At 51.6% G+C, this 14,434-nt stretch overlaps 1 protein-coding gene across 3 annotated transcripts in view; it reads right to left on the bottom strand.

Moving 5' to 3' along the window:
• Positions 1-11,669: 11,669 nt before the first annotated feature.
• Positions 11,670-14,434, bottom strand: part of Cdk5rap3 (CDK5 regulatory subunit associated protein 3) — a 10,008-nt gene continuing 7,243 nt past the window's right edge. For all 3 annotated transcript variants that reach the window (XM_005368338.2, XM_026789881.1, XM_026789882.1), the window contains 4 exons: positions 13,952-14,040; positions 12,590-12,795; positions 12,118-12,289; positions 11,670-12,002 (listed from right to left, as the gene is read on the bottom strand). In XM_005368338.2, the coding sequence (XP_005368395.1) occupies positions 11,937-12,002; positions 12,118-12,289; positions 12,590-12,795; positions 13,952-14,040 (533 nt within the window). In that variant the 3' untranslated portion in view covers positions 11,670-11,936. The remainder of the gene's footprint in view (positions 12,003-12,117; positions 12,290-12,589; positions 12,796-13,951; positions 14,041-14,434) is intronic.

The following is a 14,434-nucleotide window of genomic DNA, read 5'->3' as shown; positions in this document are numbered from 1 at the left end:
AGGGCGCAGAAGTTTAGAGCATGCACTGCTCTTGCCAAGGTCCTGGGTTCAGTTCCCAGCGCTCACAATCACGTGGCTCACAACTGACTGTAACTCTAGCTCCAAGGTATCCACTGCCCTCTTCTGGCCTCCATGGGCACCCAAACATACATACACACATACACTCATCTAAATAAAAAGTAAAAATAAATCTTTTTTAAAAATGCTGAAAAGTTGGGGGGGGTGGGCTAGAGAGATGGCTCAGAGGATAAGAGCACTGACCACTCTTCCAGAGGTTCTAAGTTCAATTCCCAGCAACTACTTGGTTGCTCACAACCATCTGAAATAAGATCCAGTGCCCTCTTCTGGCCTGCAGGCACACATGCAGGCAGAATACTGTGTGTGTATAACAAATAAATAAATCTTTTTTTTTTTTTTTGGTTTTTTTCAAGACAGGGTTTCTCTGTGGCTTTTTGGAGCCTGTCCTGGAACTAGCTCTGTAGACCAGGCTGGTCTCGAACTCACAGAGATCCGCCTGCCTCTGCCTCCCGAGTGCTAGGATTAAAGGCGTGCGCCACCATCGCCCGGCCCAAATAAATAAATCTTTTAAAAAACCCATAAAAGTTGGGCCTGGTGGTTCACGTCTATAACCCAAGCATTCTGAATCATGAGAACCTCTAGTCCTGTGCTATTTATAGAGTCCTTGTTAAAGAAATCAAACTAACAGAGTCTATGAAATGAGATAGTGGAGTAAAGTGTTCAGTGCAGACTCTGGCATATTATTATTAAAAATGATCAAAGGAAAAGGCAGTTTTAATTTTTTTTCTATTTTGTCCAGGCAATGGTGGCGCACACCTTTAATCTCAGCACTTGGGAGGCAGAGGCAGGCAGATCTCTGAGTTCGAGACCAGCGTGGTCTACAGAGTGAGTTCCAGGACAGCCAGGGCTACACAGAGAAACCCTGTCTCAAACAAAACAAAACATAATCTATTTAGAGGGCTGGAGAGATGGCTCAGCAGTTAAGATCCCTTCTTGCTGTTCCAGAGGACCCAGCTTTGGTTCCCCATACCAAGCTGAGTGGTGTGTAACTACCTGTGTGAGCCGAGCTCCGGGGATCTGACACCATGTCCTGGCCCCCAAGGGACCCACGTACATCTGGTATAACACACACACACACACAACACACTAATAATAATAATAATACTAAAATTAAAAAGACTGGAAGGAGGTAGGAGGTCCTTGGACTCCCCACAGGGCAGGGAACCCTGACTGCTCTTGGGGCTGATGAGAGAGGGGGAGTTGATTGGGGGAGGGGGAGGGAAATGGGAGACGGTGGTGGGGAAGAGACAGAAATCTCTAATAAATAAATAAATAAATAAATAATAAAATTAAAAAGAGAAACTCAGAGGCTAGATTCCTTTTTAAAAATTCTGTTTTGGGCCAGACTGGTAAGAAGCCAGCATGTAAAATCATGGCCATTCTAACCCTGGGAACCCACGCGGAAGGAAAGAAGCCAATCTCCCTCATTGCCCTCTGACCCACATTCACGTGCTCTCGGGGGCACACACACAACCCACAAATGAAATGCTCACAAATGATCATTGGCATTTTTCTGTCTTGAAGATGGAGTGGACTTTAGGGAAACAAGGAGGCTGGCTAAATTCTAGAACTTAAGATGCTGAGGCTTCCCTCTTGCTCCTTGACTCAACCCTGCCTCCCACATCCCCCGAGCTCCCAGCTGGGGACATGGGTTTCCACACTGAGCTCTGGACCCTGGCTACAGAGGACAGTCCAGTTCTCCCCCCAGCAGGACAGTGTGGACTTTGTAGTCGTGGGAGCAGAGACAGAATTCAAGGTCCATAATTCACTGGTGATCAGCTATAAAGGAGGCGCCAGGACGAGGATATTAATAACTATGCACTGGAAACAAGCAAGTGATGTTTGAATAAAACAGGGGTTGGATACAGTGTTGGTGGTGGTTGTTGTTTTCTGCCTTCAGGAGCAAATGAGGCCACTAGGAGAGCATTAAATTATCTCTTGAAATGATGCCAGTAATAAGTCGGGCAGATTAGAAGCTCTCTTGGCATCGCCTATCAGACCACCTCTGCTGACCTTTCCAACGTGTCATTTGCCCGGTCCTGTTTTGTACCAGGCCAGTTCCTCCCTCCTGGGCTAACCGTGTTCATCGTTTAGAGCCTCAGGCTACAAGGACAAACTGGGAATTTTCCCATCAACCTAACAAGAGTGATCATGTATTATTTCTTATCAGAAATCAGAACATGCGCACAGTGTGGGAGGGAGAGGGATTTGTAGCGACACAGATTTGGAATATTTGGAATGAACTCTGTTCTGGAAAATCAGAGCCACAGAACTTGATGATAAGTAAGTACCACCACTAACACTTCCACGGCACGGCCAATGGCCGGGTTCTTTTCTGAGAGCTTTTCCAGGAGAAAGACATCCTGGAGTACAGTTTGGCCAGGCTAGCTGGCTGCTGGTCTGTGTTTCCACCCTCTAGATGTTCTGGAATAGGCTTCTCTAGGGAGGGAACCTTCTCTGTCTGTCATTAAGAGAATGCTTTGGCTTGATTGACAATATGAAGCATCCAAGCTCCTTCCTGGGGGATGGCTCAGTAGGTGAAGGGTGTCTCTGTGCCATGCACCATGCCATGCACCACGCCATGCACCCCGCCACGCACCCCACCACGCACCCCGCCACACACCATGCCATGCACCACGCCATGCACCATGCCATGCACCACGCCATGCACCATGCCATGCACCATGCCATGCACCACACCATATACCATGCCATGCACCATGCCATGCACCACGTCATGCACCACGCCATGCACCCCGCCACGCACCCCACCATGCACCCCACCACGCACCCCGCCACACACCATGCCATGCACCACGCCATGCACCATGCCATGCACCACGCCATGCACCATGCCATGCACCATGCCATGCACCACACCATATACCATGCCATGCACCATGCCATGCATGTCCACATGCACATGGGATATGTAAAAATATAATTTAAAATGTTTTCAATTTGTTTTTAAAAATCCTATGTGAATATATGTGTGTCTGTGTAAGCACACATGAGTGCTGGTGTTCATGGAGGCCAGAGGTGTGGGATCTCCCTGGAGCTAGAGTTGGCCATTGCTGGATGTAGGCAATAGGAGTTGAACTCAGGTTTTCTAGGAGAGCACCGAGTGCTCTTTACTGTTGAGACATCTTTCCAGCCCAAAATGGATTATTACATGTTATTTATTATTATTACATTTTACAAAGGTCTCCTTTCTAACTGGCAGCTACAGCTGAGGAGATACGCGTCTCTCTACAGGGTGAGCATCCTGAGGGCCTGGGTTACACGTTAGTACCCTAACCATGTGTGGCCGTCATTCCCACATGCAGAGGAGCGTGTCAGGAAGGTGTCTCAAGTTAGCTACTGATAAAGCAAAACTCTAGACCATGGGGAGGCAGGAAGTTAGGGCATCATCTCTGGAAATTAGCAGTCTAGTTTGTAAGATTCCCAGAGATGGCCTCAGCAGGAACCCCTCCCCAACCATGGACAGAAACCTGCTCTATTGCTGTTGTAACCTTTCTTGAGACAGGGTCTCAAACTTGTTAAGTAGCCTAGGATGATGTTGAGCTCCTGATCCTCCTGCCTCCACCTCCCAAGTGCTGGGATTACAGGCCTGTGCCACTATACTTAGCTGCTTCAACGTTTTTACCTCAAAATAGTTCTCTGCTTAAAAATAAATGCCCTCACATCGGCAGCCTTCACAGCAAACGCTAATCACGTTGGAATCTGGTTTTCAGCTGGTAGGAGGCTTCACCCAGAGTCTGCACTGAGGGCTCCTTTCCTTCTCCAGGTCCCCAGGTTTTCCTCCATCTTCCTATCCTGCCTCAAGAGCAAGCAAAACCAGTTTCAACAGCACGGCTGACTGACCCCTCTACCCTTTATAGTTCTTCCACTTCCCTGTCAGGAGTTTATGATTCTCCTAGCTCACTCAGGCTTCAACTTGACCAAACTCCAGGACAGGAATTTAACTATTTCTATGAGGCCTGGACTCCTAGGATTCCAGGTCCTGAGACCTAGCTTGAGACAAGCAGAGACAAGGGAGGCACAAGCAGTCATTTAATTCCACATTAAAAAAGAAGGTCCCCTCCCCCCACATCCCTCCCTCTCCCTCCCTGCCCCAGCTCCCTTCCAATCTCACAGCAGAGACCCCAGAGGGGGCCTGACCTCTGTCCTACAGGGAGGTCAGCTGGGGTGACCCTGCCTGTGTGTAGGATCCCATGAGAGAGGCCCAGCTGCAGGCCCTGAAGGCCTAAAGCACACCCGGAAACGGGCTGGGGTCACCGAGGGCGGCCTAGGCAGAGGGAGGGGCTCCCCTGCCCCTTTGTGAGCTGAGGAACAGGGGGAGATTAGTTCCACAGGCAGTGCCTGTGTCCCCAGAGAAAAGGGCTATTATGGACCGGCTAAAAATACAGGGCACAACCCACCCCACCTCCCTTTTTATTGCCATGGAGATGAGGGGTGGGCACTGGGTGGTGGAGAGCCAAAAGAAGGGAAAGAAAGGCAGGTGAAACAGGGGAGGAGATGAGAGGGAGAAGGGGGAGTGGGGGGGGGGGTGACACCCACACTCCTGCCTGCCCTTCCCAACTAGAGTGGCTGGTGGGGGGTCTCCAAGGTTCCCCTCCACATCCTGCCTGCTGGGTCAGACACTGCCCGGAGTGAGGGCAAAGAAGGGTTTGCTCACTCTCCTGGAGCTGGGCCAGTGACCTTTGAGGATGAAGGGTCTGACTCTCTGGAACTGAATTGCACTGCGGCTACATGAAGGCCAGCCGGGGAACAGCTGCTAGGCTTCACCCAGCTTCTAGAAGCACCGAGTATGCCAAATTATCGACTCTTCAAGGCATTTGACTTATCCACTCATCCTCCGGGTCCCCAGCAAATACAGACATGATGTCAGCCTAAGGTCCGCTGGCTTGCCTGTGCCTTCTTGAGCACCTTGGGTTGTTAGGATGTCCTCTCCCAGGTGGAACTATGTCTGTCTCTGATGGTCACATGCCCCCATGGGGATGAACTAGGCACCTAACATTACAGAGTATGACAAAACTCTGACAGTTCTTGAAATATTTGAAAAGAGCTATCGGGAAGACAACTGCTGGGCGTGGGGAATCAGCTCAGGAAGGATCTAAAGGTCAGTGAAAGTTCTGGAACAGGAAGTGACTATGGCCACTGAACACTGGGTGGGCCACTGGTTAGCCATCCGAAGATTCCAGGATCCTGTGTGTGAACACAGAAGGCCCTGCACAGGGACTGTGTGCATCTAACCAACTAGGTATTAAGGTGATCGTGCAGCCCAACAGACGGAATGAATCCAGTTAGGATTTGCCAGGGGATCATGGCTGCTCTGGTTCCATGCCTCAGTAGAAGAAGAGAAGCTTCTTCTGTCTCCTTCACTGGGATACAGCCTGGTTAGCATCTGGCTTCTTTCTCTTCTTGGAAGTAGAAGAGGCGGGGGTTTATCCTAGGAGACAGTGATGCTCTGGCTGACACTGGGGATGTACTAGCTCGGAGGCGGTCAAGGATTCAGAAGTGACGGTGGTCCTCCACTGGGAAGATGGCAAACTCCTGCCCACTCTCTGGGAAGCCTAAGGGAAGCCTCTGGCTCCCATAAGACTTTGTGGCAAGAGGGGTGAAGTTGGAGCACAGAATGCAGAACAGGAAAAGATGGCCAACTTCAGCTTGGAGGAAAACATTCGCTCCCTTGTTTCCTCTGTCCCTGCCACGAGCCCTACTGTCTGGAGAGGCCTAGGAAGCAGGCCCCTCGGGCAGCACAGGTGTAGGCTGGGTACCGAAGGAGCAAGCGATGAGCCAGCACCTGTAGTCGCAGGACTAAGAGCTGAATCTCATGCTCAGGGATAGGGGCTTTGGAGCAGCAGGTGTCGGGGAGGCGGTTCGTGCATCTAGAAAGTGGTAAGGCCACGGCGCCCAGGCTGTCAACAAAGGCAGGCAGCCTCGCCGTTCGCCTCTTCTCGTTGAACACCAAGGCTTCTGCCCAAATGCTAGTGTCCAGGTTGTATTTATGACTGTTTTAAGAAGGACTGACAGAACCTTTTAATATCCCTGACAGCCCAGGATGTTTTAATAGATGTTGGAGCAGGGCTTCGGGAGTTGAAGAGAGAGAGGCGCGGCTGAGGGGGTTGTCAGGCAAGGTGTCTATGACATAGCCACTGATCGACTCAACAACAAAATAAAATATGGGGCCGTGTCTCTCCTCGGCCCCATCAGGTTGACAGACAGTCTGTCACCACTGTGTGTCATCTCTCACCTCCTAATCATCCAGGCTTAGGGGAAACCTGTGTTTAATAGGCAGTCCCTACAGGATTTCCTCCCCAAACAATCGGCAGGCTTCTCTTTCAAACCCCCACCCCCCGCCACACCCCAAGTTCACTTGGAATTTTTGATATTTTGGATTTCAAACAGATCACTCTTCTATAGACAGTCTTGACTCGGTGCTGGGGTTGGCTCCAGGGCCTCTGGTCTGCCTGGAAGTACTCTACACAGTGCTGAGCTATGGCCCCAGCCTTGGGCGCAGCAGTTGTGAGAGCGGATTATGGGCTGGGCAGGACAGCTGGACCACGTGAGAAGTCAGAGTGGATCGTGGTAACAGCCACATGGTAGCCTTTGACCTGAATGTCCACGAAGAGCTAAATGACACGTTACATTATATACAGCTTACATCAAAACAGAAGTCCACTATAGAATAAACAACAGATATTTGGGGTCTTCAGTCCCTCTCAGTGTCTGCATTTGACCATGTGTACCCCTGAAGCAAGGCCTTCCCAGGGCCTCTGCTAGAGACAAACTCAAATCCTCTGCCCCACCCCTACCCCCTTGGTTTCATCCTCACGTGCCTCTACGAGAGTTTCAGAATTCTGTACTAACTCTGTATGCCTCTTTGCAGAACCAGGTTTGGAGTTGGTCAGGTTAGCAACTAAGTCAGACATGGGGGCTAAAGCCACTGTCACCCCACTCCCAACATGCTCTTGAAGGTCAGGGTTAGGAATTCTCTTAACCTTTTTTGGTAATTTTTGGTAGAGGGAAAGGATGCCAGCAAACACGTCGGCCAACGGCCCTGTTCTTTCTTGACTATTTAAAGCAAACTTCAAAGAACAGCGAACTTCTCCCTTCTGGTGAGTTAAGGTGAGTTGGCAGGGGTCTGTTCTCATGCCTGCCTCTGAGTGCAGGGCCAAGCTCATGCTCCTCACCACAGCCACAAGCAACGAAAGAAGAGACCCAAGCCACTGGCACTGGCGTGGGGGCTCTGCGTTCAAGTCCTCTGCCAGGAGAGAGTTAAGGGCTTGGGTTTAATTTGCCCGTTAATCACAGTTAAAAGAAGTAATGAGCGTCTCCCCAAAGCCTGGGTGTTTCTCCGCAGATTAAGCAGCAATTTGCATAGCCCCTTTATTCATTCCCACCTTCCCCTGCGGGGCGGCTTGTCCTTTCAGACACAGCCAAGCGCAGCCGGCGGCGGGATCAGTTTGACAAATGGCTTTGCTGAGCGCCACGGTTTGGGAGAGAGGAAGGGAGGGGGACACTGGGAGGAGAGGGCAGCACCAGACAGTAATGGATAGCTAGGGAGTTAAATAGTGCAGAACTTTTTATTAGACACACAGGAGAAGTTTAAATATTCCAACTGATTTTCTTTGGAGCCTGGGGAAGGAGAGGAGGGTGGCAGGGTGGCTCAGGCAGAGTTTACTCAGGGCCGGCCTATTCAGAGGCTCGACCCTGTCACCAGAGAGGAAGGGCATCTGGAGGACACAGGCAGGATCTGGGTCAGCTGGTACTCCTGGGCGCCACAGGCCTGCTGCAGCCTCGACACTCCCCCCTGCTGTGCTGGGCTCTGCCAGGCGGGATGGCAACATGAAGACAGCTTGGGGCCTGTCTCCTCAGAGGGCACAGCAGCCAGCCAAAGCCCAGTGTGTGGGTGACAGCCTTGCTAGCCAAAATGGGCCTATGTTGCAAAGGTATTGCTTTGCTCTCATCAAATAGGGAAAGATGTGGAGTCAGGCCCTGAAGGTTCTCAGAGGCCATGTCCCCTTCCCTACAGGTGATGAGAATTGAGTCTAGCTTGTATTTCTTTGCTTTGGTGGTTGTGTATGTGTTGAGGGTTGGGGGGGATGTTGAGACAGGATTTTACTATATAGTCTAAGCTGGCCGGTGAGGCCATTTTATTTGTTTCTCCTAGTGCTGGGGGTGGAACTCCATCACTGAGCCCTGACCCACAATCAGCCCTTTTTCCTTTTCGACAAGGTCTCCCTATGTGAGCCTGGCTGGCTTGGGACTCATAGAGATCTGCCTGTCGCTGCCACTGCAATGTTGGGACTAATGGTAGTACTACCGCACTCGAAACTCTTGGAGACGAGGTCTCCTTATGCAGTCTGGGTTGTCTGCAAACTCACAATCTTTCCACCCTAGTTAAAATGAACAGACTTTAAGTTCAAAGTATGAGGTCATACACCTATAATTCCAGACTGTGGGAAGTTGAGGCAGGAGTCTGAATAGGGCAACAGGGACCAAAAAGGCCGTAAGAACAGAAAAGGCAGGTTTGAAAGGAGGAGACAGGGGATTCTAGAGATGGGGTCTGGGTGGGGATAATGGACTTAGGGTGGGACCACGACCACCCTAAGATACAAGTTGCCGACTTTAGTCTAGGATCTTCCTACCCTATGCCACTGGCACACACTGACAGCTGACATAGGGTTTTACTGTGCCGGGTCTGTTCTCGGTGTACACATTCACCACACCCTAAGGTCAGCAGTGCTTTTCCCTTGTTTGACAGGAGGAAATGGGGCACACATGAGCCCAGAAACTGGTCTCAGGTCACACAAGCAGCAAGGGCAGGAGCCCAGAGTCTACAGCCATACTGCATTTTGTTGTTAATTATTACAGCTTTGTTTACTGAGACAGGGTCTTGCATAGTCCAGACTGGTCTCAGGCTTCCCTCTATAGCAAGGATGCCAACGGTCACCTTGGACTTCTGGTCCTTCTGCCTCTGCCTTCCAAGCACCACCTAAGTGTTGCTGGCCTGTGCCTCCCTGCCCAATTTCATGCTATTTCTGGTGCTTAGCTAGGACCCAGGGTCTTCTGCACACAAGTAACAGCTGAATTGTGCAGCTGTCTCCCAGTCTTCCCATTATTCCAGGATTACATGTGCTTGTACTGGAGTGAGGAGAGAATCACAAATGGTGGTCAGAAGATGAGACGCTCATTAGTAACAGGGAGAAGTGTATGAAAAGGCAGAGAGTCACGGCACGCGTTTCTGTCAGCACGTCTGGGGATGCTGGCTGAGAGCACGCGAGTGGGCAGGGCCACAGTCCCAGGCTCCTCTCCCCAGGCTGGGTGTGCTTTTCCTTTGTCCTGGGCTCTAGGCCTTGCTGTGGAGCAGGTGATCATCCCTGCCCTGTACTGGCAAAGGAACAGATGGGTTCTACTTGACCAGGAGTCCACATGGCCCTGACGAGCCCTCGGCGGGAATGAGGGTGGGGGAGCACTGCCCTGGGCTCGCAGAGCTGATGGACAAGCCTGAGCATTCCGCTTAGCCCATGCTCACAGCCAGCCAGCAGGCAGAGGCGCAAAGCATTCTGGAAAAGGGAGGCCCTACTTTCTTACGTGAATCAGGGAGATGGCGTTAAGCAGAGAAGCAAAGGGAGAAGTCAACATCAAACGATGCTACGCCCTCGGCAATAAATCCGCATGGAACTAAGACTGCTGGGGATGCAGCTTCCCGTGGCCCCCCTTTCCCTAAATGTCTTCTACAACTCTGACAGATGACTGCGGGAACTTGGTCTTTAAGTCTGCAAGGAGCCCTTGCTTCTCTCTTCCAAGAAGACAGGTCAGGCCAAGAAAAGTCCTCTGCAGTGGCCACCATGTAAAGCTAGGAGCTCATGGTGTCAGGCAAGTCCCAAGAGCACTGTACAGCTCAATTCAATAACCCTTAGAACAGCCCTGTGCCATTCATGGGCCTGAACATCACAGAACCAAGTTCAAGGGGTTCAGAAGTTGGCACCCAAACCAATCAGAGCTGCTCCTGTAGCCCGCCAGGTGGGTTCGGTGTCTTTGGCCTGGCTGGGAGGGGTAGCCCAGAAGGTAGTGGAGCCAAAGGCAATCTATGCCAGTCCTCCTCAGCCTAGAGCCTACACTTCACCAGGCAGAAAACAGGCCTAATCCCTAAGGGAGGACGGTGCCCAAACCCCTCTGCTCACCACACCGTGTTCCCATCTGTTAAAATGCCAGCCCTCTGACATAAACTGCTTTCCTTCCTGGGGAACTGGAGCCTCAGAAAATATCGTTTCCCTGCTGGTGGGAGGTCAGGTGCTCATGTCTGGCAGGAACAGGAGCCTCTAAGGCCAAATCCAGCCTGGCATAGTCACATGCTCCTCTGGGCGTCTTCCCATAGCCCAGGCCTTGTAAACAGTGGAGTCTGTAACAGCTGGTGACTAGGCAGGGACGTAAGACTGGGCAGGGGTAGCATGCCTCAGTGAGCTGATGGTTGCTGCACAAGGCTAGCCAGACAACCCTTGGAACAGAAGACCAGTTGGGCTGGGAGGTGGCAGACATGTGCTCAGATTTCCAGACAGGCCCCAGGACTTGGGCCTCTAGGGTAACTGCAGACAGAACGCTGTCCACTCACATTTCTCTAGGTCCTTCCATTCTTAGGACAGTTTTCTGACACCAGAATCTTTCCTCTCTCAATTCCTAGGCTTCTTACTTCAGCTTGATTCCTCCAAAAGGAGGTGACCAGGCAAAGATTGGGGGAAGTGGCCGGTTGACAGTAATCGATAGGAGCGTCTCCGAGCAGTTCATGCGGCCTTATCTCTCTCTCCTCTGGATAGCGTGTGTCCGCCGGAGTCCGCGGGGTCGGTGATTAATAGGGGCCATCACTCACTGTCCTGGACGGCTGAAAGGCAGCAGGGAGGGGCAGCCCTCCCCAGAACTGAGATAACAAGCAGCAGGAATAATGAGCGGTGTCACTCCACTTTTCATTTTGATGGAAAGTCATTACGGGAGTCAACGCCAGCGACAAAGAGCCATGAATCAACTGCTCTGCTATGAAATTAAAATCGAATTGCTGGCCACCCCCAGCCCCTATCCTTCCTGGGAAACAGGGATGGGTAGGTGGCTTGGAAGAAGGGTGCTGTCCTGGGGAGGGCTCTACCCAATCCCAGAGCAGGCAGTTATGGGCAGGAAGTGGACAGGCAGCTAGGGAAGGTGACAACTCCTGTCTCCACCTTGTTTATCAGACCCTGCCTCCCCAAACCACATCTCCCCTCTGCCTAGAAGGGAAGCTGTGATTAAGAGGAAAATACAACTTTGCTGGTTCCAATAGGGCTGACTGACTGCTCTCCCTGGGCTGCCGGCTGGGGTGGGGGGCAGCATGAGCCTGGCTAGTGGATGGGGCAAGGTTGCACTGGCCACCCCAAAGCCCCTTGCTGAACCATTTGTAAATACTTATGGATTCTGCTACCACAGGAAGCAAAGAAAAGTCTCTAATCTGGGGCTCTACAGTCGCTGAAGACCTTCTGGATCAAGAATCCAGGAAAACCTGTGCCCAGCTTCAACTGCAAGCAGGCCCAGGGAGAGGTGTAAGTGACAGCCAGCAGTCAAGTTTCTTCCTTTTTATTAAGCCTTACTTGAGAACTAAAAGGAGTTGTGGCTGACAGGCTACAGAGTCACAGGTCACAGAACCATTCAAGACAACTTCTGGCAGAGAGCTTAGTGAACGCCAGTGTCACCTGAATGGTGACGCTTTCTGCTTATGGCTGTCCCCAGATCTGCCTGACTTCTTGCTGACGAGGCCCAGTAACACCAGCCTGGGCTGTCCCACCTCCACCTGGAGGCTGGGAAGCAGAAGATACGGAGGGAGCGCATCACAGAGAGGTGCCCATCAGGTTCACAGGACGGCCACCGTACCTCTTGGAGATGTCAGCTTCAATCTGAGAGACAGAGAGTGGAGTGGGCAGGGAGCAGACAGGCAGGCTCAGGGCCTCAGGTTGTGAAAGCTGGGGTGTCCTCCCCCGGGGCAGGGCAGGCTTCTGGCGTGTCTCTCACCAGCTTCTGCAGCTCTCTGCTCTTCTCCAGGAGCAGGTCCAGCTTGGGTTCCAGAGCGGCCTGCTCCTGAAGCGCCTCCTGCTGCTTCTCCACCATCAGCTCTTTCTTCAAAGCCAACAGCTGTGACTGCTTCAGCTTTTGCTGAAGGAACTCCGTCACTCGGTCCACATACCTGCGCAGGGCACCCTATGAGGCTGCCTGGCCCGGGTGAGGCTTGGGAAACCAATCCCTGAGCTGGCCTCCTCTCCCCTCACATCCTTCTATCCTTTTTTCTGGTAAGGAATACAAACCAGCCCAGAGTCCCACCTACCTGGGAAGGAGATTCTGTCTGTAGACATTAATCGACCCTATCCTGTCCCAAAGAGACGCCCTATTCCCAGAAGAAAACCAAGTACACAGGAAGGGAGACACGGAAGAGGACAAGGGCAGAGCTCTGTTCAACATGGAGAAACACAGAAGCAGGAAAGCCAACCTTGGCGAGGCCAGAATCATAAACAAATGCTGCATTCGGAGACTAGTGAGCCGGCCAATCAGATCCTGCAGTGTGGAGACCAGGCTGAGCATCTTCTCTTTGGTCTGGCCCTGAAGGATGGCAGGAGCCAGCTGAAACTGGCTCACCGACAGGATGTCGGCCTCCTCACTCATCTCCACTGCTCTCTGGGACAAGAAGATCTCGAGCTGAGGAGGAAAAAGGAACCGGTTCGAAGCAAGAGAAGGATTCAGAAGCTGAGCCCTCCAACAGGAAGAGCCAGACTCTGGAGGAGACAGGCTGTCTCCTCTGCACACCAGAATTGCTGGGAACCTGAGTCTACAGCAGCCCCTACTGTTGCTCCAGCCCCACAGCAACCTGTGTCTGCTTAGCCCTAGCTCTCCATTCTTCTTCCCAGCCTTAGGTCACACAACTGAAACTCCCAGGACAGGTATCAATTTTCTCTGCTTGAGAGGAGTTAAGAGTGGAGTGGGAATCATGCTTGAGAAACTCTGGATCAGGAAAAGTCTAGAAAGAGTAAGAGCAGCATCCATATCTCTAACATGTAGTCTTTATGAGTAAGTTAATCTTGGGCTGGGTAGATAGCCTGACACCAAGCCTGATAACCTGGGTTTGTCCTCGGGTGAAAGGTGAGATGCCACAAGGATGAAATCCAGTTGTCCACAGACCTCTACCTATGCTGTGCCTGTGTGCACACAAATAGATAAATACAAATTTCAAAGAGAAAAACCTATCTCACTATGTTATGAAAACTGGGCATCTTTTGTCTCCTCGTCCCCTTGTGGCTAAAAAGGAGAAAAGGGGGAAAAAACCAGACAGACACAGAATTTCCAGGAGGCTTGCCATGTACCTAAGGATGACCCTGGAGTTCCAACCCTCCTGTCTCAACCTCCTAAGTGCTGAATTGCAGCTGGACTGCAGGAGTAACTACTACACACGGTGTGTGTGATGCTGAGAACTCAGCCCAGAGCTTCCTAAACACTAGGCAGACACTGCCAACTGAGCTACATTCCAGCCCCTTGCTTCCTGATGATCTGTGGCACCCAGGACCATCTGATGTAGGGCACTCATCTCACTCCTTATCTGCTCTTCCTGCTGGACTATAAGCACCACAGAGGCAAGACCTCTGAATGTCACTGCTCCACTGCTATTGCCCAAGATGTACAGGTACTTTGGAGATGAATCGTAAATACAAGGGTGGTGGTGGTGATGGTGGGATCCTAACTTGGAAGGCTCTGCTCTAGGGTGCTGAAATTAGTCACTGCCCTTCATATAGCAGGGATTAGAAGCGATGTCACCTGTGTCAGAACCTGGTCACCCCCGCCACCTTCCCGAAGACAGTACCTCCATCAGCTCATCAATGAACTGGTTCCGGGTCTCAGGGTATTCAAGAAGAGTCAGAGCGTCTGAGCCCCTAGCAATGCCCTCTGGAGCTGTGAGAGAGAGGCAGAGACATGAGGATGGATCTGAGGACTAGCGAAGGAAGACTATGTCACTATGGACACAGACTCACTTCACTAAAGCCCCCTCTTGGCCTCATCCAAGGGGGAAAGCTATCCTTTTCCATGGGTCTCTGCAAATCCCACGCAGACCTAGAGCTGGCAAGAGGAGGTAAAGTCGTCCTGCACTGCCCTCTAGTGACACAAGTGGCTGCTACAGCAGCTCTGCAGACTTGGGAGGGGTGGAGGTCTTGTCAGACCTGGAGCCCAACAACTCCTAAATAGTTTACCAAAATGACTAGCCTTCATTTAGTCTCTAAAATAGATGGGAGGGCCGGGCAATGGTGGCGCACGCCTTTAATCCCAGCACTCGGGAGGCAGAGGCAGG

The sequence above is a fragment of the Microtus ochrogaster genome, unplaced genomic scaffold (assembly GCF_000317375.1).
Source record: "Microtus ochrogaster isolate Prairie Vole_2 unplaced genomic scaffold, MicOch1.0 UNK31, whole genome shotgun sequence".
NCBI lineage: Eukaryota > Metazoa > Chordata > Mammalia > Rodentia > Cricetidae > Microtus > Microtus ochrogaster.
This window is presented reverse-complemented; position numbering and strand designations above follow the sequence as displayed.